The sequence below is a fragment of the Oncorhynchus clarkii genome, chromosome 19 (assembly GCF_045791955.1).
Source record: "Oncorhynchus clarkii lewisi isolate Uvic-CL-2024 chromosome 19, UVic_Ocla_1.0, whole genome shotgun sequence".
NCBI lineage: Eukaryota > Metazoa > Chordata > Actinopteri > Salmoniformes > Salmonidae > Oncorhynchus > Oncorhynchus clarkii.
The window spans coordinates 28964228-28988949 of NC_092165.1; the positions used below are offsets into that span (position 1 = coordinate 28964228).

At 44.8% G+C, this 24722-nt stretch overlaps 1 protein-coding gene across 1 annotated transcript in view; it reads left to right on the forward strand.

Moving 5' to 3' along the window:
* Positions 1–4844: 4844 nt before the first annotated feature.
* The window catches only part of LOC139374200 (gamma-aminobutyric acid receptor subunit rho-2-like), a 32020-nt gene continuing 12142 nt past the window's right edge, over positions 4845–24722 (forward strand). Inside the window, exons 1-2 of the mRNA XM_071115219.1 lie at positions 4845–5057; positions 6532–6638. Of these exons, the coding sequence (XP_070971320.1) occupies positions 4915–5057; positions 6532–6638 (250 nt within the window). The 5' untranslated portion in view covers positions 4845–4914. The remainder of the gene's footprint in view (positions 5058–6531; positions 6639–24722) is intronic.

A 24722-nucleotide genomic window follows, 5' to 3' on the forward strand; every position in this document is an offset into this window, starting at 1 on the left:
CCCTCCAGAAGCGGCCCGATGCTAATTTAAATAAATGTATACAAAATTACCTGATTTAGTCATTTTAAATATTACTATTATACATTTTATACATCCACAAAAAAACAAACATTTAGTCTTGGAGGAAACAGTATACACTTGGTGACCGTGTCAGCGGCATGCGCCTAGCCCGACACAGGAGTTGCTACAGTGCGATGGGACAAGGACATCCCGGCCGGCCAAACCCTCCCCTAACTCTCCCGGCCGGCTAAACCCTCCCCTAACTCTGATGACGCTGAGCCCATTGTGCGTCGCCTCATGGGGCGGCAGGGTAGCCTAGTGGTTAGAGCGTTGGACTAGTAACCGGAAGGTTGCGAGTTCAAACCCCCGAGCTGACAAGGTACAAATCTGTCGTTCTGCCCCTGAACAGGCAGTTAACCCACTGTTCCCAGGCCGTCATTGAAAATAAGAATTTGTTCTTAACTGACTTGCCTGGCTAAATAAAGGTAAAATAAAAATAAAAATAAATAAATGGGTCTCGAACCAGCCTCTGTTGAAACAGTTTTCACTGTGACGCAGTGTCTTAGACCGCTGCGCTCCTCGGGAAGTTTCATCCACAAAGTTTTTAATGCTTATCAATTGCCTTGCACAAAGCATGAAAATACTAAAATACTACACAGGACGCCTAAAGAATTTCATTTAAATGTTAATTGTATTTTTTGATCACAGAAACAATGAGAAAATATGAAAAAATAAACAACTAAATGTTAATTATATAAAGCAGCCCATGTAATCATCTGCCAGAGAGTAGCCCCAATCTGCCCGAGCCCCAGGTAATACATTTGGGCCAGATAACTCACACCGGAATCGGTCCGAGCTCAATCCCCGCATCTTAGCAATAAGTAATACTGCAGTAAGTGGCCCAGACTCGGGCCATATGACATCGGCCAAGTCTGACTCTCAACCGAGTGCCCCTACTCTCAGCCGGAATCGGCCAAGATCCACTGTGCTAGCTGGGGACCCTTTTAACCCTCCGGTTGTGTTCGTTTCATGTTAATTAATTCTGTGTTCTCGGTCCAAAATGACCACCCCATCATAATACATACGTATTTTATCACCTAATGTTGTGTTATATATTTTTATTAACTTAAGTTAAATATAAGTTTTGAACTTCTATTAGCTATTATGGTCTGTAGGCCTCATTGACCTGAGCTCATACAACTTGTTTTTGAGTAAAAAAAAAGCATTATGTATGGATTATTTTTACTATAACAAATACTAAGATTAAACATATTGTGCTATTTATCACAGACTACTTCACTGTCAGTTTCCTGGCCTCTCTCTTCCTCACCAGTGTCATGATCAAAGATCTGATCAAGAGCCTCACATACAGTATATCGTTTGGTCATTGTGCTGCCACTGCCACGGACGTTGGAAGAACTGGACCAAGGTGCAGCGTGGTTAGCGTACATTTTCTTTGGAAAAATGACGCCGAACATTACAATAAACACTACAAAAACAAACCGTGAAGCTAAAGGCTATGTGCACTAAACAAAGTCAACTTCCCACAAAGACAGGTGGAAAAAAGGGCTACCTAAGTATGGTTCTTATGGAGAACCCTACCCAGCCAAAACATAGAAATACAAATAATAGAATATAGAATACCCACCAGAACTCACACCCTGACCAAACCAAAATAGAGACATAAACAGGATCTCTAAGGCCAGGGCGCGACAGTACCCCCCCCCCCCCCCAAAGGTGCGGACTCCGGCCACAAAACCTAAACGGGAGGGTCTGGGTGCGCATCTATCCACGGTGGCGGCTCAGGTGCGGGACGCAGACCCCGCTCCACCACTGGCTCACCCCACTTTGGTGGCACCTCTGGTGCGGGGACCCTCGTCATCCGACCCCGGACTGGGGACCCTCGTAGTGGGCCCCGAACTGGGGACCCCCGCAGTGGGCCCCGGACTGGGCGCCCCCACTGCGGGTCCCGGACTGGAGGCCGTCTCTGGAGGCTCCGGGCTGGAGACCGTCTCTGGATGCTCCGGACTGGAGGCCGTCGCTGGAGACTCCGGACTGGAGGCTGTCGCTGGAAGCTCCGGACTGGAGGCCTTCTTTGGAGGCTTCGTGCCATGACTCCTCACTGGAGGCTTCGTGCCATGGATCATCACTGGAGGCTTCTTGCCATGGATCATCACTGGAGGCTTCGTGCCATGGATCATCACTGGAGGCTTCTTGCCATGGATCATCACTGGAGGCTTCGTGCTATGGATCATCACTGGAGGCTTCTTGCCATGGATCACCACTGGAGGCTTCTTGCCATGGATCATCACTGGAGGCTTTGTGCCATGGATCATCACTGGAGGCTTTGTGCCATGGATCATCACTGGAGGCTTCTTGCCATGGATCATCACTGGAGGCTTCTTGCCATGGATCATCACTGGAGTGGAGAGACAAACAGGAGGCCTGGCTCTGGGAGCAGGCACAGGACTCACCAGGCTGGGGAGACATACAAGAGGCTTAGTTCTAGGCGCATGCACAGGACTCACCAGGCTGGGGAGACATACAGGAGGCTTCTTCCTTGGCCGAGGCACCTGATACACTGGGCCGTGGAGGCGGTCTCGAGCGCAGAGCTAGCACAACCCGTTCTGGCTGGATGCCCGCTTCCACCCGGTAAATGCTGGACGCTGGCACAGAGCACACTGGCCTGTGAATGCTCAACCGAAACACTGTGCGCATCACCCCATAACACGGTGCCTGACCAGTCACATGCTCGCCACGGTAAGCACGGGGAGATGGCTCAGGTCTGAATCCTGACTGCCACACTCCCCGTTCCCCCCCCAAATGTTTTTGGAGTGGCCTCCCGTTCTTTAGTGCCAGCCGTGACCCTGTGTAAACCTGAGCCCTCTTTCTCGCTGCCTCCGCCGTCCTCTCTGCTTCCAGCTGCTCCCACGGCAGGCGATCCTTTCCCGCCAGGATCTCCTCCCGTGTCCAGGATCCTTTGCCATTTAGGATGTCCTCCCATGTCCAGTCCTCCTGAACACGCTGCTCCTCCTTACCACGACTCTTGGTCCGTTTGTGGTGGGAGGTTCTGTCACGGCGTTGGAAGAACTGGACCAAGGTGCAGTGTGGTGAGCTTACATTTTCTCTTTATTTGGAAAAAAGACACCGAACAAAACAATAAACACTACAAAAACAAACCGTGAAGCTAAAGGCTATGTGCCCTAAACAAAGTCAACTTCCCACAAAGACAGGTGGAAGAAAGGGTATGGTTCTCAAGCAGAGACAACGATAGACAGCTGTCCCTGATTGAGAACCCTACCCGGCCAAAACATAGAAATACAAATAATAGAATATAGAATACCCACCCCAACTCACACCCTGACCAAACCAAAATTGAGACATAAACAGGATCTCTAAGGTCAGGGCGTGACAGCCACAGAATGAATTGTGAGCAAGGCCTCCAAAAAGCTTTATATACCAGAGCTGCAAGAAAAGTTCTATATATTATTGAAACAATGTTGAGATTGTTTGTGAGAATGCCAACAGGTGAAAGGTTCCCGTGGGGGTTGACATGGAAGCCAAGAAGGGGAGTGAGGTGCGTGTGTGTTTTCTCAAACACACATGCATGTGGGGGTCTGGGAGAGGAAGTGTGTCCATCTGATGAATGGGCATGTGCCTGAACTAAATTTTATTCACTAATTGTAGTCTCACCAGTTCATTTTTATTGACCGGTCAAAAAGTAACACCACAGGTGTACAAAAGTTAAATAAAACACCCAAAATGTTACAAAAATCATCAACATGTATTTTGCGTGCTCAGATGCCCTGCGTGGACAAAGTAATGAACCGTATGACAATCAGATTGAATGAACTACATCTGTCAGAGAGAAAACGTGTAAATTGGTCCAATTCGACCGGAACACAACAGGAGAGTTAAATGACAACGTCAATGGGGTAGGGACGTCCCAAGGATCCCAAATAGCACCGATCGGGAAGAATTGCACTGAAATCCAGATAATATGTGTTTCAGGTGGCTGGAGCAGAGTGAGAGCTGAGTGGGCGACGACAAAACACGTAACAAAAAGCCGCGCGCCATCTGCTGTTGATGTTGCTGCTTCTCCGCGCCGCGGCAGGGACCGGAGGTACCCCAGGGACCCTGGTGCCTCTTACCCCCCTGCGGATCTGAGAGCCAGGTCCCAGCGTGGAGCCCAGGTCCCCCCAGAGACTGGCCCTTATCATCTCAACTTGAGAGGAAGGAGGAATCACAGAGAGAATACTAATGGACCTGCCGTTGCACAGCGCAGCGCAACTTTGAACTGTGAAAATTTGGAAACAAGTGATGCATAATAGCGCTGCTCTTTTCTTATTCTACACGTGCACTTTTCACTTAACTGTACGGCACAACGAGAATCTTAAAGTGGGCATAATCTATCCCTATAAATAGTGTTTGTATGTTTTGTCCACACATTCCGCAACCTCAGTATCTCCACTCAAAAACGAATCAGACCAAGATTAGTTGTAGCAATCCCTCTCTGCGCCCCCGTACATTGGAGGTTGTGTTATTATTAGGTTACATACCTATTCCCGGGTTTTATCAAGCATGTTAAAAATGACAGCTGTGTAGACCCGGAGCTCCCTGCCTGCGTTTTCGCTGCGACGATGACCAACGGTGACTGGGGGCACTGGGCATCAAAACAGCTGTGCAGTTGCTAACCAATGACAATCGGAAGAATCCTCTCGGAGTATAGATTCCCAAGCGGCCGTATTCAAACACAACCTACACATTATCAAACCATCGCAGTTGCAATGCAATGCCTGTCTGAACGCTTGGTTTCCCGTGAGCGAGGAGATGCGTACAAAGCCGTGTGCCTGTAGGTCAACTTAACGAGGCTTTTGGAGTAACTTGTGGAATTTTAGACTTGCACGCATAACGATGCCTTATCTGACTAAATCGCTATTTTTATTCTTCTGTCTGGTGGTTACCGGGGAATGCCGTAATCACGGACACCGAGTACGGAGATGGACGGGTACCGTGGAGACGGCAAAGCATGGCACAGAGACAGCAAATCATGGCACGTAAGTTTGTACTCGATACTGCTCACCCAGGGGTGGTTCTGTGGTGTGCAGTGGTTCAAGATCCGTTGTCTTCTTCTTCATCATCATCATTGAAATTCACAAAACTTGATATGCAAAATTGGACATGGAAAAACGATCTAATAACTAATTATAAAGGACAGAGGGGCGGTGAAAATCCAACAAGACCCAGACAGACAGTGGTAGAAGACACGCAACCTGGTCTCAGAGCATTTCGTATTATTCTGTATGTAAATCCGTGACTCCATTTAGTATGAAATGTTAAGTTTGGTGTGGTTACATAAGACAATGGTTACTTGGGGCAAAAACTATAATGCGAATGTCTAGCTACACAAAGGTTGTGAGTTCAAATCTCATCACGGACAACTATAGCATTTTAGCTAATTAGCACCTTTTCAACTACTTGCTACTTTGCAACTACTTAGGATGTTAGATAACCTTTCTCCTAATCCTAACCTTAACCCTTTTATCTAACTCTTCCCCCAACACTAACCTTAACCCATCATAAGTTTTGCAAATTAGTAACATAAAATATGCTTTGCAATTTCGTAACATATTGTAGGTTTGTAAATTCGTAACATAAAACACGTATTGCTAATTATTAACATATAATACAAATTGTAATTCATAACATATCATACAAAATGGGTGATGGACATCCACAAATGATTACATTCTATACGAAACATAACATATCATACTAAATGGAGTGTCTCTGATTTACATACAGGATAATGTGAAATGCTGTGAGAAAAGGTTGCAACACTAGACATTCAGTGAAGACCCTAGGTATAGCCTACTTGTTGTGCCCACTCATCAATTACAGTTTAGCGGCTGGCTGCCAGTGCCATGAGTAAGATCAGCATGACCACGTGTCTCAAAGCCATCTGTCAAAGCCATCAGGGAGGGAAGCACAGTTATCTGGATGTCACCCAATAGGGGTTGAGAACTGCAGCTACTGTTTTCATTTAATAAGGCAAAGCAACATGAATTTCCATTCCACTTTGATTGTGCTTTATGTTATAGCGAACGTCAGGGCATGAACGTGAACACGGGTCGCTGGTGTAAAAGGCAAACACCCTATGCATTGCGCAAATAGGGTTAGCCCACTTAGCGGCAATTGTAAAGTGGCTCATATAGCGAGGAAAGCACGTCCCCTGTGCTTTGACTACTTAGATGATGGCCTCACAGTCCGCCATCCCACTTCGGACGCCAATGTAGCGAACTGGGCGGTAACTGGCTTGAAAGGCAAGCACCCTACACATCGCGCCAATAGGGTTAACCCACTCGCTACAATATGAATAGGCTCAGAGAGACCAAAGTGAGATATTCTCCACTCATTTAGAGTTGTATTTAATCTCATTCCAGATGTGCTTGTGTCGAGTTAGAAATGAATTATTCCGCCAGACAGTCGTTGTGACTTATTATGGTGTTGTCTTGTGTTGTCTTATACCAGCTCCTTGACAAAGAAGCCTCCGGATGTGACCAAAAATCGCAAGCTGAAGACAGAGCAGCTTCTGAAAGTAGATGATCATGATTTCACCATGAGGCCAGCATTCGGAGGTAGGGGGGATTGCACGCACGCACGCACACACACACACACACACACACACACACACACACACTGGCCGAATGGTAATGCTTTAGTGCTAGTTGACTTCACTCAGTTACTGAGTTCAATGGTTTAGCTGTAAGCCCATTCACAGTCCTGTAACAACTGCAGTCCAACATGACAGGTCAATTAAACACATTAGGTAAAGTGAGAGAACATGATCTCAACTTTTATCCTCCAATTACACACCTTCTCCTGCTTGTTAGAAAAGCAAAACACAAAGTGAGGCTCTTACATCCTGTAAACTATAAATATTTTTGTATAGATACAGTACCTGTGTGTTGGTTAAACAATTAGATTGGCTGAGTTTTAAGCATTTCATATACTTAGAATGATTAGAACGGACATCTCCATTTAAGTCAATGATGCCATAATGGGTGGACTGATTCTATGCCCATTCTACTCTATTCTAATTCTATGGTTGTAAGCCTCTGTTTCGGTACCTCCAAATAACCAAATGTCTTACACCCAGCTACCACACTCTAAAGCATCTGAAGAGGATTTTTAAAAGCCGTCTACTTAGTTTTCAGTTACATACTGTACTCTAGCTTGTTATAGCCTACTAACCTGACTCACCATGTTCTTTGTGCAGCAGCATATTGAGAACAATTCATGAGATGTTTCATGGATTTCCTATGAGTGAACCTAGAGATAATTTCTTAGTGCTTTGAGTAGCAACGCGCAAGGATCTGTCTTTTTCAGCCACAGTGCAGATAGGGTACGGTTAGGTTTTGCAACCACCTAAACCCATGCTCTGTCTACCCTACCTGCACTGTGGCTGAAAAAGACAGATCCATGGGCGTTGCTACTCAAAGCACAAAGAAATTATCTCTGGTGAGTCAGCCCTGTTCCACTTCTTCTTTTTCTTCTTCGATATAATGGCGGTCCGCAAGCAAATATTAAAGGTGCATTCCGCTACCTACTGTATTAGCTGTGTATCAGCCTACTATTCTGTAGTATGAATTCATTACACTTTGTGAAAAAATGGCCCTACCAACTAACTCTGCACCCATTAAAACCTCACCACTATTCCACTACTTTGGCCCTATCTGACCCTACACCAGGCCATCAGCCTGGGAGGACAAGACATTATCATTCAAAACATCTTGTAACTGTGCTGCAGTAAAATCTCATACACCCAAGTACTTCTATGCAGCTGCTACCTTAACATCAATCCTCTGTGATTTACATTCAATACCTGCGGTACAATTATCAACCATGGTCATGAACGCCAAAAAAACAACCTTACTGAAGCACATGTTATTCCTATCACTCTCTATTGGCCTCAGCCTATTCACAGGGATCCTTTTAGGATTCCTCACCCTGGAGCCATCTTCCTCTACTACTCTCTTTACTGCCTCAATATACGACACCTTCTGCACTACTCTGATCCTGGCAACCTCAACATGCCTTTCTCTCAGCAGACACCTCTAATCTCCAGCACCATGGGTACACCTACAGTTGACACACAACTTTTCCCACTGATACTACACATTCCTTTGTCTCATGTCCTTCTGCACACTTCTCACATCTAGACATCTCCCTCCTACACACTGCTGCCACATGACCATAAGCTTGACACCTAAAACACTGTAATGGGTTCGGGACAAAAGCTCTAACGAGATAAGTGACACATTCTAAATTTATTTTATCTGGTAAAGACACTGCATCAAAACTCAGTTGTATAGAAAGTGTCTTCTCTGTTTCACCACGCTCTCCACCAGGTCTGCGTCACACCAAATGGTGGGTGTTACAGACACCGGGAATCTTCAACTTCAATTGATCCTCCTCAACACTTAACGCCACTCCAGTAATCACTCCTTTTAACGGCGCTCTGCTCCAGAGAAGAAAGTATGGGATGTTATGGGATGCATTTTATCCATTGTTTTTGATGGCAGGCCACTCTGGTAGGGCCACAGTATGATGAAACAGCCACAGTAGCCTACTTGGCCACTGTTAAAACTGTCATTTAAAGTGGGTACAGACTCAGTGTTCACAGTAAACTGGAAGTTGCATAGAATTTTCACAACGTTCAAGTTGGCACTCAGCAGAGCTGACATTTGCTCAGTGCCGAAAATAATTAGAGGGAACATTGCTCCTGACCCCAGATCCTCTCAAGCTCTGTCAGGCTGGGTGGGGAGCGTCGCTGTATAGCTATTTTCAGGTCTCTCCAGAGATGTTCAATCGGGTTCAAGTCCGGGCTCTGGCTGGGCCACTCAAGGACATTCAGAGACTTGTCCCGAAGCCACTCCTGTGTTGTCTTAGCTGTGTGCTTTGGGTTGTTGTCCTGTTGGGAGGTGAACCTTCGCCCCAGTCTGAGATCCTGAGCGCGCTGGAGTAGGTTTTCATCAAGGATCTCTCTGTACTTTGCTCTGTTCATCTATCCCCCTGACAAGTCTCCCAGTCCCTGCCACTGAAAAACATCCCTACAGCATGATACTGCTACCACCATGCTTCACTGTAGGGATGGTGCCAGGTTTCCTCCAGACGTGATGCTTGGCATTCAGGCCAAAGAGTTCAATCTTGGTATTATCAGACCAGAGAATCTTGTCTCTCATGGTTCGCGAGTCCTTTAGGTGCCTTTTGGCAAACTCCAAGAGGGCTGTCGTGCCTTTTATTTAGGAGTGGCTTCCGATTGGCCACTCTACCATAAAGGCCTGATTGGTGGAGTGCTGCAGGTTGTCCTTCGGGAAGGTTCTCCCAAAACTCTGGAGCTCTGTCAGGGTGACCATCGATTTATTTGTCACCTCCCTGACCAAGGCCCTTCTCCCACGATTGCTCAGTTTGGCCAGGCGGCCAGCTCTAGGAAAAGTCTTGGTTCCAAACTTCTTTCATATAAGAATGATGGAGGCCACTGTGTTCTTGGGGACCTTCAATGCTGCAGACATTTTTCGGGTTCCCTTCCCCAGATCTGTGCCTCGACAAAATCCTACAGACAATTCCTTTGACATCATGGCTTGGTTTTTGCTCTGACATGCACTGTCAACTGTGGGACCTTATATAGACAGGTGTGTGCCTTTCCACTCAATTTAATTTACCACAGGTGGACTCCAATCAAGTTGTAGAAACATCTTAAGAATGATCAATGGAAACAGAATGCACCTGAGCTCAATTTCCAGTCTCATAGCAAAGGCTCTGAATTCATATTCATAAGGTATTTCTGTTTTTATTTTTTATAAATTTGCAAAAATTTGTCATTATGGGGCATTGTGTTTAGATTGATTAAGATTTTATTGTATATATACATATACATTTTTGAATAAGGCTGTAACATAACAAAATGTGGAAACATGGAAATGTGTCTGAATACTTTCCGAATGTTATACCTTTCTTTATTTTAACACAAAATAGTGTTTAAATGCCTGATACAATAAGAGAGAGTGCATTATAAGAAAATAAAGTCCATTTTGACAATAAACTGAATACCTGAATTACAACCAAAATTCCTGAACTCTATGTCCGTGCCAGTGAAATGTTTAATGTGCTAGAATTCAGTCAATATCTGATGGATTATATCATTCCAAAAGTTGGAGTATCTTCGTCCGTTCAACTGTTGCATTTATTAGAATTGTTTTAAAAAATGACCGTTGCTACCTTTAATGTGTGAAATCTAAGCAGACTTGTATTATTGGATGGGTTCAGATGAGACTTGCTCAGGGCTAGTCTTTGTGTTGACGTACATAAAAGTTTGCTTCGTTTGTTGCAACCGAGAAATCTACCAACTTAAACTTTAGGATTGTTTTCTTCGTGACAAAGGTAGCTTTTTTTTAACAATGTTTGGAGATGCTGCATTTGAAAATGAGAAAAAATATGGAAGAGAGAGAAAGAGCATGAACAAGTTTTCTTTTCTTTTGATGTTTTCATCTCAACTTGTTTCTTGTTTGGAGCTGATCTGATGAAAGTAGGGGGGCTTGTACTGCAGGGGAACGGAGGGGAACATTGATCAGCAGGGGGTCACACACACATACACATGCTGTACACACACACACACACACACACACACACACACACACACACACACACACACCATTCAGCAGGGCGTCACAGTGTCATGCAGAGCTGGAAATAGCCTGAGTACAATCATCCCCAACATCCCAACAGAGGGTACATGGATCTAATCACACTACAATGGGAACTGACTAACTCAGGCTCATACAGTTACAGTCTCCTCTCCTCTCCTTGAAGAGAAACATGTATGTGGAGTTACACAGGACTCGTACAGATGAACTAGTGGTGTGTAACTTTCTGTATGCAAATGGCCCAGTAAAGGAGCTTTCCTTGGACAGGCTTGGCTTATTTTAGTCCCTCCATGCATTTTCAAAGTCTGTGCTTTGTGGGAAGTTTAAAGTGAACGTATGCATGTCGGAACACTGACTTGTAGTGTCACACCCTGACCATAGTTTACTTTGTATATTTCTATGTTTTGGTTGGTCAGGGTGTGATCTGAGTGGGCATTCTATGTTACATGTCTAGTTTGTCCAGTTCTATGTTCGGCCTGATATGGTTCTCAATCAGAGGCAGGTGTTCGTCATTGTCTCTGATTGGGAACCATATTTAGGTAGCCTGGGTTTCACTGTGTGTTTGTGGGTGATTGTTCCTGTCTATGTGTTTTCACCAGATAGGGCTGTTTAGGTTTTTCGTTACGTTCTTTATTTTGTAGTGTTTGTATTGATTCGTGTTTTACGTTTGTTTATTAAAACATGGATCGCGATCGACACGCTGCATTTTGGTCCGACTCTCCTTCTCATATAGAAAATCGTTACAGAATCACCCACCACCAACGGACCAAGCAGCGTGTCAACAGGCAGCAACAGCAGCGAAAAGAGGAGATACATAGTAAGGATTTCTGGACATGGGAGGAAATCCTCGACGGGAGAGGACCCTGGGCTAAACCAGGGGAGTGTAGCCGCATCAAGGTGCAGCAGGAGAAGGAACAGAGGCAGCAGCAGCAGGAGCAGCTGCAGTGGGAGAGGCTGCACCACCTGGAGAAATGGACATGGGAGGAGGAACTGGACGGTAAAGGACCCTGGGCTCAGCCTGGAGAATATCGCCGCCCCAAGGAAGAACTGGAGGCGGCGAAAGCTGAGAGGCGCAGATATGAGGAGGCAGCACGACGTAGCGGATGGAAGCCTGAGAGGCAGCCCCAAAACAGGGGCTGGGGGGGGGGCTAACAGGGAGTATGGCTACGCCAGGTAGGAAACCTGGGCAGACTCCCTGTGCTTACCGGGGGGCTAGAGAGACCGGACAGGCACCGTGTTATGCAGTGGTGCGCACGGTGTCTCCAGTGCGGGTGCATAGCCCGGTGCGGTATATTCCAGCTCCGCGTGTCGGCCGGGCTAGATTGAGCGTCGAGCCTAATGCCATGAAGCCGGCTCTACGCAGCTGGTCCCCAGTGCGTCTCCTTGGGCCGGCTTACATGGCACCAGCCTTGCGCTCGGTGTCTCCGGTTCGCCTGCATAACCCAGTGCGGGCTATTCCACCTCGCCGCACTGGCAGGGCGACCGTGAGCATTCAACCAGGTAAGGTTGGGCAGGCTCGGTGCTCAAGAGCTCCAGTGCGCCTGCCCCGTCCGGTTTTTCCAGTACCACCTCCACACCCCAGCCCTCCGGTAGCAGCTCCCCGCACCAGGCTTCCTGTGCGTGTCCTTGGCCCAGTACCACCAGTGCCAGCACCACGCATCAGGCCTACAGTGCGCCTCGCCTGTCCAGCGCTGTCGGAGCCCTCCTCCTCTCCAGCGCTGTCGGAGTCTCCCGCCTGTTTAGCGCTGTCAGAGCTTTCCGCCTCTACAGCGCTGCCGGAGTCTCCCGCCTGTTCAGAACTGCCAGTCTGCAAGGAGCTGCCAGTCTGCAAGGAGCTGCCAGTCTGCATGGAGCTGCCAGTCTGCATGGAGCTGCCAGTCTGCAAGGAGCTGCCAGTCTGCATGGAGCTGCCAGTCAGCATAGAGCTGCCAGTCTGCATAAACCTGCCAGTCTGCAAGGAGCTGCCAGTCTGCAAGGAGCTGCCAGTCTGCATAGAGCTGCCAGTCTGCAAGGAGCTGCCAGTCTGCATAAACCTGCCAGTCTGCAAGGAGCTGCCAGTCTGCAAGGAGCCGCCAGAGCTGCCAGTCTGCAGGATGCCGTCAAAGCTGCCAGTCTGCAAGGAGCCGCCAGAGCTGCCAGTCTGCAAGGAGCCGCCAGAGCTGGCAGTTAGCATGGAGCAGCCAGAGCCGCCAGTCAGCATGGAGCAGCCAGGGCCGCCAGTCAGCATGGAGCAGCCAGGGCCGCCAGTCAGCATGGAGCAGCCAGGCAGCATGGAGCAGCCAGAGCAGCCAGTCAGCATGGAGCAGCCAGTCAGCATGGAGCAGCCAGAGCAGCCAGTCAGCATGGAGCAGCCAGAGCTGCCAGTCAGCATGGAGCTGCCAGTCAGCATGGAGCAGCCAGAGCTGCCAGTCAGCATGGAGCAGCCAGTCAGCATGGAGCAGCCAGAGCTGCCAGTCAGCATGGAGCAGCCAGTCAGCATGGAGCAGCCAGAGCTGCCAGTCGACCAGACTCTTCCAGATCTGCCAGTCGACCAGACTCTTCCAGATCTGCCAGTCGACCAGACTCTTCCAGATCTGCCAGTCGACCAGACTCTTCCAGATCTGCCAGTCGACCAGACTCTTCCAGATCTGCCAGTCGACCAGACTCTTCCAGATCTGCCAGTCGACCAGACTCTTCCGGATCTGCCAGTCGACCAGACTCTTCCGGATCTGCCAGTCGACCAGACTCTTCCGGATCTGCCAGTTGACCAGACTCTTCCAGATCTGCCAGTTGACCAGACTCTTCCAGATCTGCCAGTCGACCAGACTCTTCCAGATTCTCCAGTCAGCCAGGATCTGCTAGATCCAACTACCTGCCTGGGCTTCCTCTCAGTGCTGAGCTTCCTCTCAGTGCTGAGCTTCCTCTTAGTGCTGAGCTACCCATCAGTCCCGAGCTACCCATCAGTCCCGAGCTACCTCTGTCCCGAGCTGCCCCTCTGTCCCGAGCGGTCATTAAGGAGGGTAACCTATCTAGGGACGCTAAGGAGGTGGACTAAAACTATTATGGAGTGGGGTCCACGTCCAGCGCCAGAGCCGCCACCGCGGACAGATGCCCACCCAGACCCTCCCCTATAGGTTCAGGTTTTGCGGCCGGAGTCCGCACCTTGGGGGGGGGGTACTGTCACACCCTGACCATAGTTTACTTTGTATATTTCTATGTTTTGGTTGGTCAGGGTGTGATCTGAGTGGGCATTCTATGTTACATGTCTAGTTTGTCCAGTTCTATGTTCGGCCTGATATGGTTCTCAATCAGAGGCAGGTGTTCGTCATTGTCTCTGATTGGGAACCATATTTAGGTAGCCTGGGTTTCACTGTGTGTTTGTGGGTGATTGTTCCTGTCTATGTGTTTTCACCAGATAGGGCTGTTTAGGTTTTTCGTTACGTTCTTTATTTTGTAGTGTTTGTATTGATTCGTGTTTTACGTTTGTTTATTAAAACATGGATCGCAATCGACACGCTGCATTTTGGTCCGACTCTCCTTCTCATATAGAAAATCGTTACATGTAGGCTGCATGCAGTTTGTAGACTTACATTATGTATTTGCTTTGCCCTCTCCTAACAATTTTTTTTTTTTCACTATTAAATTGTTTTCCACCACTTCTAGCTACATCTAGTTTCCCATACAGGAACCGAGCAAGCCCGACCCTGCTTAGCTTCAGAGGCAAACCAGTAGTAGTATGCAGGGTGCGATGTGGCTGGAATGAAAGTGCCAAGAATTGTAGCTGGATAAAAGGCAGCAAAAGCAAAAGCCATTGTCACGCCCTGACCTTAGAGATCCTGTTTATGTTTCTATTTTGGTTTGGTCAGGGTGTGAGTTCTGGTGGGTATTCTATATTCTATTATTTGTATTTCTATGTTTTGGCCGGGTAGGGTTCTCAATCAGGGACAGCTGTCTATTGTTGTCTCTGATTGAGAACCATACTTAGGTAGCCCTTTTTTTCCATCTGTCTTTGTGGGAAGTTGACTTTGTTTAGGGCACATAGCCTTTAGCTTCACGGTTTGTTTTTGTAGTGTTTATTGTTTTGTTCGGCGTCATTTTCCAAATAAAGAGAAAATGTACGCTCACCACACTGCACCTTGGTCCTCTTCTTTTAATGTCCGTGACAGCCATGGTAACGTAACCGAATATAGGGAAAATTGCAGGAAAAAGGGGGCCGTTTTATTTAATCGTGTTATTGTTTTACGTGCTCTTAACCAAATGTGTTTGTTTTTTTTGCGTTGTTTGTAACTTAAAAAAAAACGTATTCTGTACATAATATTGCTGCTACCATCTCTTATGACCAAAAATAACTTCTGGACATCAGAAGTGGCAGAAGCTTTTTTTTCCTTTAACGAGTCCAACGAGCCTGACGTGAAGGACATACTGCTTTCCCGGGAACAGGCTCAAATCCCTGTAATTTGCGTGAAGATGGAGAAAAAGAGGATGGAGGTCAGGCTGCCTTCTGAGAATTCGTAGGCGATCGAACAAACCCCCACTGCCTTCCGTTTTACTAGCTAACAAGCAGTCATTGAAAAATAAAATTGACGACCTACGAGGAAGATTAAACTACCAACGGGACATTACAAACTGTAATATCTTGTGCTTCACAGAGTCGTGGCTGAACAACGACATTATCAACATACAGCTGGCTGGTTATACGCTGTTTCGGCAGGATAGAACAGCGGCGTCTGGTAAGACAAGGGGGGTGGACAATGCATATTTGTAAACAACAGCTGGTGCACAATATCTAAGGAAGTATCTCATGATAAGCTGTAAACCACACTATCTACCTAGAGAGTTTATCTGTATTTTTCGTAGCTGTCTACATACCACCACAGACCGATGCTGGCACTTAGACTGCACTCAATGAGATGATTCCGCCATAAGCAAACAGGAAAACGCTCATCCAGAGGCGGCGCTCCTAGTGGCCGAGGACTATAATGCAGGGAAACTTAAATCAGTTTTACCAAATTTCTATCAGCATGTTAAATGTGCAACCAGAGGGAAAAGAACTCTAGACCACCTTTACTCCACACACAGAGACGCGTACAAAGCTCTCCCTGACCCTCCATTTGGCAAATCTGACCATAATTATATCTTCCTGATTCCTGCTTACAAGCAAAAATTAAAGTAGGAAGCAACAGTGACTCGGTCAATAAAAAAGTGTTCATATGAAGCAGATGCTAAGCTACAGGACTGTTTTTCTAGCACAGACTGGAATATGTTCCGGGATTCTTCCGATGGCATTGAGGAATACACCACATCAGTCACTAGCTTTATCAATAAGTGCATTGAGGACGTCGTCCCCACAGTGACTGTACGTACATACCCCAACCAGAAGCCATGGATTAAGGCAACATCTGCACTGAGCTAAAGGCTAGAGCTGCCGTTTTCAAGGAGCGGGACTCTAACCCGGAAAGTTATAAGAAATCCCGCTATGCCCTCAGACGAACCATCAAACATGCAAAGCATCAATACAGGACTAAGATCGAATCGTACTACACCTGCTCCAACGCTCGTCCGATGTACCAGGGCTTGCCAACCATTACAGACTAGAAAGGGAAGCACAGCCGAGAGCTGCCCGGTGACACGAGCCTACCAGACGAGCTAAACTACTTCTATACTCGCTTCGAGGCAAATAACACTGAAACATGCATGAGAGCACCAGCTGTTCCGGACAACTGTGTGATCACATTCTCTGCTACTGATGTGAGTAAGACCTTTAAACAGGTCAACATTCACAAGACAGATTACCAGGACGTGTTCTACAAGCATGCGCTGACTAACTGGGAAGTGTCTTTACTGACTTCTTCAACCTCTCACATGTCCGAGTCTGTAATACCAATATGTTTTAAGCAGACCACCATAGTCCCTGTGCCCAAGAACACTAAGGTAACCTCCCTAAATGACTACCGACCCGTAGCACTCACGTCTGTAGCCATGAAGTGCTTTGAAAGGTTGGTCATGGCTCACATCAACACCATTATCCCAGAAACCCTAGACCCACTCCAATTTGCATACCGCCCTAATAGATCCACAGATGATGCAATCTCTATTGCACTCCACACTGCCCTTTCCCACCTGGACAAAAGATACACCTATGTGAGAATGCTGTTCATTGACTACAGCTCAGCATTCAACACCATAGTGCCCTCAAAGCTCATCACTAAGCTAAGGACCCTGGGACTAAACACCTCCCTCTGCAACTGGATTCTGGACTTCCTGACGGGCCGTCCCCAGGTGGTAAGGGTAGGTAACAACACATCCACCACGCTGATCCTCAACACAGAGTCCCCTTAGGGGTGTTCATTCATGACTGTACGACCAGGCACGACTCCAATACCATCATTAAGTTTGCCGATGACACTACAGTGGTAGGCCTGATCACCGACAACGATGAGACAGCCTATAGGGAGCAGGTCAGAGACCTGGCCGTGTGGTGCCAGGACAACAACCTCTCCCTCAACGTGATCATGACAAAGAAGATGATTGTGGACTACAGGAAAAGGAGGACCGACCACGTCCCCATTCTCATCGACGGGGCTGTAGTAGAGCAGGTTGAGCGCTTCAAGTTCCTTGGTGTCCACATCATCAGAGGACGGCCCTAAAAATTGTCAAAGACCCCAGCCACACTAGTCATAGACTGTTCTCTCTGCTATCGCACGGCAAGCGGTACCAGAGTGCCAAGTTTAGATCCAAGAGGCTTCTAAACAGCTTCTACCCCCAAGCCATAAGACTCCTGAACATCTAATCAAATGGCTACCCAGATATTTGCATTGCCCCCCCCCCCCCGCTTTTACTTAGCTGCTACTCTCTGTTATTATCTATGCATAGTCACTTTAATAAGTCTACCTACATGTACATATTACCTCATTTACCGTGACCAAACTGTTCCCCCGCACATTGACCCTGTTCCTGTACCCCCCGTATATAGTCTCGTATATTGTTATTTTACTGATACTCTTTAATTACCTGTTCCTTTTATTTCTTATTCTTATTCATATTTTTTAAACTGCATTGTTGGTTAGGGCCTTGTAAGTAAGCATTTCACTGTATAGTCTACACCTGTTGTGTTCGGTGCATGTGACTAATACAATTTGATTTGCTACTGTGTACACAGATACATTACTCCTCTATGGCTGGAATATGGCTCTGCTATGACATTCATCTGCCAACTCGGAAATGTCTCGAACAGCAGTGGTCGCTGACATAATGCTGAACCACCCAAGTTGTATGCTATCCTGCATATGTGTGCCCTGTCCTGTGTGTGTGTATTTTTGTGTGCGTATTTGTGCGTCCTGTCCCATGTTTATAGTGTGTCCACTCCTTTGGGAGGAACGCTAGAGTAATCGCCACCCCCAATGGGATGTTTTTGATTAGCGACAAAATAATTTGTCGCCAAGGCTAAGCAATACTCACTGACGGCTGGCTTAACCCGTAGCCATCTGCTGTATACTTAACCCTAGCCTAGCCATCACATCTAGATTTGTATTAGCTGCTGTAGCTAGCTGCTAGCCTTAGCTTACCCTAGCCAGTGATACCTATCCGGCGATGCTAACGATCATGACCAGATTAAACTGGCAGGGGATCCTCCTGCTGACCGTGTGGATTAGCACATAATGCACTAGAGACTTCTGCTGACAGCTGTTTACCATCCATAACACTGTCTCAACAGACAGACCAGATGTGCTGCCAGGCTGGCTCAGTTGGGCACTAAAGGACACAGACAGTACTGAGTAGTACTAAATACTTACAGTACTGAGTAGTACTAAGAACATTACTGTAACATACATTATACTAGCAGTGACATCGTCTTGCTGAACAACAGTTTTGGGGTGATCAGTAGATTTTGTCTGAATCCCAAGTGGCACCTTGTTTCCTACATAATTTATTTGTTTATAGGGGACAATGCACATTAATCAACATCAATATTACAATAATGCAACATCCATGTAAATGTGCCGGGGTTAGCCAAAGCTCATTTGCACCTGTAGTCCCCAGGCAGGTAAGGGCCTTTACACAGCCACTATACAAATACTCACAAAAACAATACAACATACAAATACATTACATCCAATAATATATTATTCTGTTGGGTTCTGAAGGTAGGAAATATACTTATTCATGTCACTGAGGGAGAGAGGGTAATGTATAACATTTACGTTATGTCAGGATATGTTATTGTTAGCCATCAGGGATCCTCTGGGAGGAGAAGAGACAGTCTGGTACCAGTCACCATGACAGCCATGAGTTGGGGAGGAGTGAGCACTTTGGGGCAGAGGTCAGGTCATATGAAGTGAGGAAGAACCGATATCACTAAAGGTTCTGTCTAGCAACAGAGATGCATTGGCTGTTCAGGTGTGTCAGAGGAGACTCAGCATAGGAGAAAGGGTTAAATACTAGTGCTCGTGTGAATATGTTTGATCTTTTGGGAAGAATAGACTTGGTTTAAGCTTTCACAGTGTCCGTCGAGTTCTTACTCTAATAATTAGAATCTAACAATTCTAACAACAACAATAACATTATCATCAAATGTCGTCTTGCATATGAGGAACCATAGATAACTCATGTGTACAGGTTTGGATAGATTTGAGCCATGTTTTCAATTTAAATTAAAAAATACAATGATCAGTGCAGCTTCTCAAGTCCATGGGCATTGCATTCCAGTATATTGTAGCTCTAACAGAGAAGGCAGATTGACCAATTTTACTGTGTGGAAAAGGGACACCAATCCCCTCTAGTTACTGCCCTTGTTATCCTGGAGGGGCTTTCCTTGAGCATGATATTCTGGTATAGGGGTGGAGGGGCAAGACCATGCAGGATCTTAAAGACAAGGCTTGCATCTACATAATGTTTAAAGCTATGCAGACTAAATAAATTATGTTTGTAAATTATATGACAATGGTGGTAGCCGTTTGGTTTGTTATCAAAAATCTTAAGTGTTTGTTTGTATAGTGATTCAATTGGTTTCAGAATATTAGCTCCTGCTTGTGACGAGCATGTGAGGCAATATCTCAGATGTCAGAAGATCATAGCATGCCTATATAGTTTGGCGGCTTCCAGAGGAAGGTCTTATAAACCTAAAGTTGGATAATCCAAACTTGACTGTGTTATAACCACCTTTGTTCACATGTTTCTTAAATGTCAAGTTGGAGTACAAAATGACGCCAAGATACCTGAAGTTAGACACATTAACAAGAACAGCTCATTGGGAATAATCAATGGATTTCTTAGAGAAGTACATACAAACAGTCTTATTTAAATATTTAAATGCAGGCAAGAATTAGTCATCCATTTAGAAACATGTACCATAGCTTCAGTTAACTTGTTAACAACTAGTTGTCTATTTTCTGAGTGTATATACAGAACTGTATCGTCTGCATACATCTACATGTTAACTTGTGGGCAAGCAAGTGGGAGATCATTTATATAGATGGTAAACATAAGGGGGCCTAATATTGACCCTTGTGGGACCCCAATGTTATAGTAAAGAGAGTCTGACTGAGTGTCCCCTAGACGAACCCTTTGACTTCTGTTTGTCAGATAGGAATACATCCAACTAATAACTTCAGTGGACACATTAAGGGAGTATAGTTTGGATAGGAGGACCTCATGATTCACAGTATCAAAGGCCTTTTTAAGATCCAAAAAGACTGACTTCACCACCTATGTCCAGTTTAGATTTAGTGCATTTCAGAAAATAGCAATTGGCTGTTTCGGTAGATTGGTTAGTTCTGAATCCAAATTGCATTTGATGTATGGAGTTGCCCTGATTGAGGTGATCAGTCAGATGATCAGCCACCCATCTTTCAGCTACTTTTGATAGCACTGGAAGAATGCTTATAGGTTGGTAATTTTCCACCAGAGTTGGGTCACCAGATTTTATAACAGGTATGACTGCAGCAGACTTTCAAGCATTGGGGAAGAGCCCATATTTGATGGACAGATTAACTAGATGTACAAGAGGGGCAATCAGAGAATATTTGTGTCTCTTCAAGAATACAGTGCCTAGACCAAATAGATATTTAGTTCTCGAGCTCTTGAAGAAGCTAGTAATACTGCCCACTGCTGACGCTGAGATTTCAGGAATTCTGAATATTGGTTTATTATTATCTATGGGAGTGAGAACTGTAGTCTTGGTTGAAAATCTTTAAGTCAGTTCGCTGACAGTCAACCCCAAAAATTGTTAAAGGTGGTGGATTTGAATATATTTAAAGCGCCCATGAAGATGATCTCCTTCTTTTGATCGTGTTCTTTAAGCATGGAATTTAGATGGTCATAAAACGAGATATCAGATGTTGGTGGTCGATATAATCCAATAATAGTGAGTGATATATGAGGTGAGAGGAAGACATTCAGCCCCATACATTCAAGGTCATTGGCATGTTTCCATATGATACGATTGCATTTAAAGTTAGATTTCATGTACATAAGCAATCCACCCCCTCTGCACTCATTGAAGTCAGAAAAAGGAGAACATTTCTTCAGCCATGTCTCAGAGAAACAGAAAAAAAATCTAGATTAGAGTCATTCAATAAATGTTCTACCTGTTCACTCTTAGAAATAATTCTAAGAATATTCAATTGACATCCCAATATTCCTCTAGGCTTGGAACGAGGGTCCCAGAGTATTTTGGCCTGATTAACGGTTTGAAAAGTTTCATGGTACATTGTTTTCTAATACCTGGCTTAAGGGAAATTAGATTATGGCTCGAACGTGGGTTTTGTTTGGGACATGTATCAAGAGTTGGCATTAAAATGTAATTATCTGCAGATTGCTAATTATTTTGAAAAGCCATGTTAGCGACAGAGGTTATGCTCACATACATAGATGTCCTTCTCTGAACCAGATAATATAGGCTACTCAATGCAAACATAATGCACTACTTGGGAATAGGGTACCATTTGGGATGTAGCCTGAAGACATGACCAGTTTGCAATGCATTTTTGCATGTCTGTAGGTCGACTTGACCTCAATTTTGCTCCACAAAGCACTAGAAGAGGGCAACATGAAGTCGTTTAACAGAAGTGCATGGAGTTTGCATAAAGACATCACTCCGGGATGTCTTTAAAAACCTTTGATATGCAATATGCTGCCAAGTTTTTTTTTTAAGGGGATTTGGAATATTATTTATAATATATCAATATTATTCATTAGTTCATACTATTAAATAATTCAATACAAATTGACTCCAGACAGCTTCTGACTGTAGACAATATAATTATCCTTATAATGACATCTAGGCTGTTGCACTGTTACATTCACCACTTAGTTCAATGAGTTGAGATGTCAATGTAAATTGACTGTAAATCGCCATGTGTTGATTTATCGCAAGTTGTAAAAAGAGAACATTGCATTGATGGCTACTATGCAGAAACAGTCAGAAACTATTGATCTCCTGGGTCTCTTTTAGGCCAAATGTCAGACCGAACTGGGACAAAGTTGGGGCAAATCGAACCAAGGTCAGAGTGACAGAATGCAGATACATACATACATACACACACGCGCACACGCACACACAAACAATAGGCTTATTAATAGGCCTGGGTGTGTTTTTTCGAACATGTACCAGCATTGTTTACCCAATGGACATTAATCTAATCCGATCACAGATGCCCCAGGATAGATAAGTAGATAAATGTTAACAAATGACCAACAGGTTGTAGGATGTGTTGCTGTGTGATATGCAGTAGTATCTCAAGTATGGAGGCGTGAAACCACAATGCATGCAGCTCTAGATTTAGATTCAGATCTTTCCTCTGGCTAAATTTATGCAGTTTATCCACATTATGTTAATGTATGTAACTTAGGTTAGTTATTGTCTATGCAAGTTATCCCAATTAACCAAAGCCTTTATTGCACCCAGTGATGCAAACAGAAATTGGAAATTGCATCATGTAATAGCAAATTAAAAAAAATCTATAATTGTTTCCACAGACAAGCTAATAACTATGCATCTTAAAAGGGAGCGGAGAGCCACTTTGATATCCAGTAAATGGTACCCTATTCTCTATATAGGGCACTGCATACTATATTCTAGTCTATATAATGCCCTATGGGTCCTGGTCAAAAGTAGTGCACTATGAAGGGAATGGGGCGCCATTTGGGATGCAACCCTCATCTTATTCTCAGCTCAGAGACTCTTGATTGAGAATCGAAGACCGATTCAGAAGCAAAACCGTGAAGACGTTCTGCATTAAGTGATTTTGAATCACAGACAATCAAAAAGCAGCTTGCAGGCCAATCCAAATCACAACCTCTTCTGAAATAACATGTCAGCTATGACTCCTAATAATGTCTTCGCTGCAGTGAATCTGTCTCCATACATGGGCATTCTACAGAAGTGGTACAAATTGTAGTCCCACCCCAAAATACTATTTAAAAAAAAAAACAGTTAAGTCTCCAAATTTAGGACATTTATTTACATCATATGTTTTATTTCAATCCAAGGCAACAACAAACATATTATAAAATTAACATTGTACATACTGTATATAGTACATTGTTTATGCACTTATTTCTATTGAGATGTGTTTGAAAATAAAGCATTTCATGAATTTTTAAAACACTATTATTTCAATAGAACATCTTGTAGTTTACTTGTAGATTTTTAACAAATCTTAAAAAAAATAAAAAATGCTGTCCCCTCCGTTGATGTCACTATCGAAACACACACATTGAAAGACTGTAGAATGAATGTGCCTTAAGCCACACCCATACAAATATCACCAGGTGATGGGATTGCACTCCTCTCCAGCATGGCCACATGGTGAGTAGTCTGTTTGCAAACATTTTTGAGAAAATGAGTTAGCAAGTTGATAAATCTTCATGTATTTTTAAGTGTCACTACCGAACACCTAATATACGGCAGTGTTATCGCCATTCTAAAGTTGAATGCACCGTGCTATACCAACTGAACTACAGAGGACTACCATGTGGGTAGTGGACAAGTGCACACTTCAGGAAAAAGTGGAGCCAGCAGTGGGGCTCCAATGCTCCAAGAGCCCAAACATTTACATATATTTGGCAGAAACATAGGTGTCTTTAATGCGCTATACTGTACTGTAATGTACTGGGTTCTACTGTACTGTTTACTTGAGTTTCTTACAATTGAAGAAAAGGCCCATGGACACTTGATCGAGTGGTCTTGGTGTTGGGCCACTCAAGACCACATAAATTCGGTCTTTAATAATCTTTTACTGCAGTGGGTTAAATCAGGGTCACACAGAGTGTTTCTTGGTAGTCTTAAGTCTTAAACAAAGTATTAAAAGTATACACCTCACACACATGGTTATGGGCTTAAAAAAAAGACACCTGTACCATGTCAGAGATGTATATGTATTACATTTTGAGTTTGCATACAAATATTACACTTTATATACATCACAGAAGACTGAAATTTAACAAAACCATTTGACATAGAAACACCAGATTTTCAGTCATTTGACCTCAGGAAAGGGGGACCATGTCATGGCCTCAACTCACTGGGTCTGGATCTTGGGACCAATCCTAACTTCACTTTGTCGGGCAAAGACTCAACTTCAAAACTCAAAAGAAGAGACAATGACTCTTCTGTTTACCCACTCTCGCCACCCTGTCTGTGTCACATCAAACGACGAGCATCACATACACCGGGAATCTTTTCCCCCACAGCTGGTCAACATTTATATCTACTGCTACCCCAGTTATCACTCCTTTAATTTGTGCCCTTTTCTTGAGAACGAAACAATGAACTTTTCTTCCCCCCCATTCGTTTTACTCCAAGCGCATTCCACCTCTGACCAACAGAAACACAAACAATTATCACTAGACCACTTCTGGTTACCCTCACCGATTCCACATTACCCAACTCTTTTTTTCACCCACTGTGAAACCACAAATGGATCAGACAAAAGGCAAGGGTCAAATTTTTCTAAAATAATTTGGAGAAGGGAAAGGTGAAAACAATATACTTCTAACATTCAAAAGTAAACTAAAAACTAAAACTGTACTCCTTCA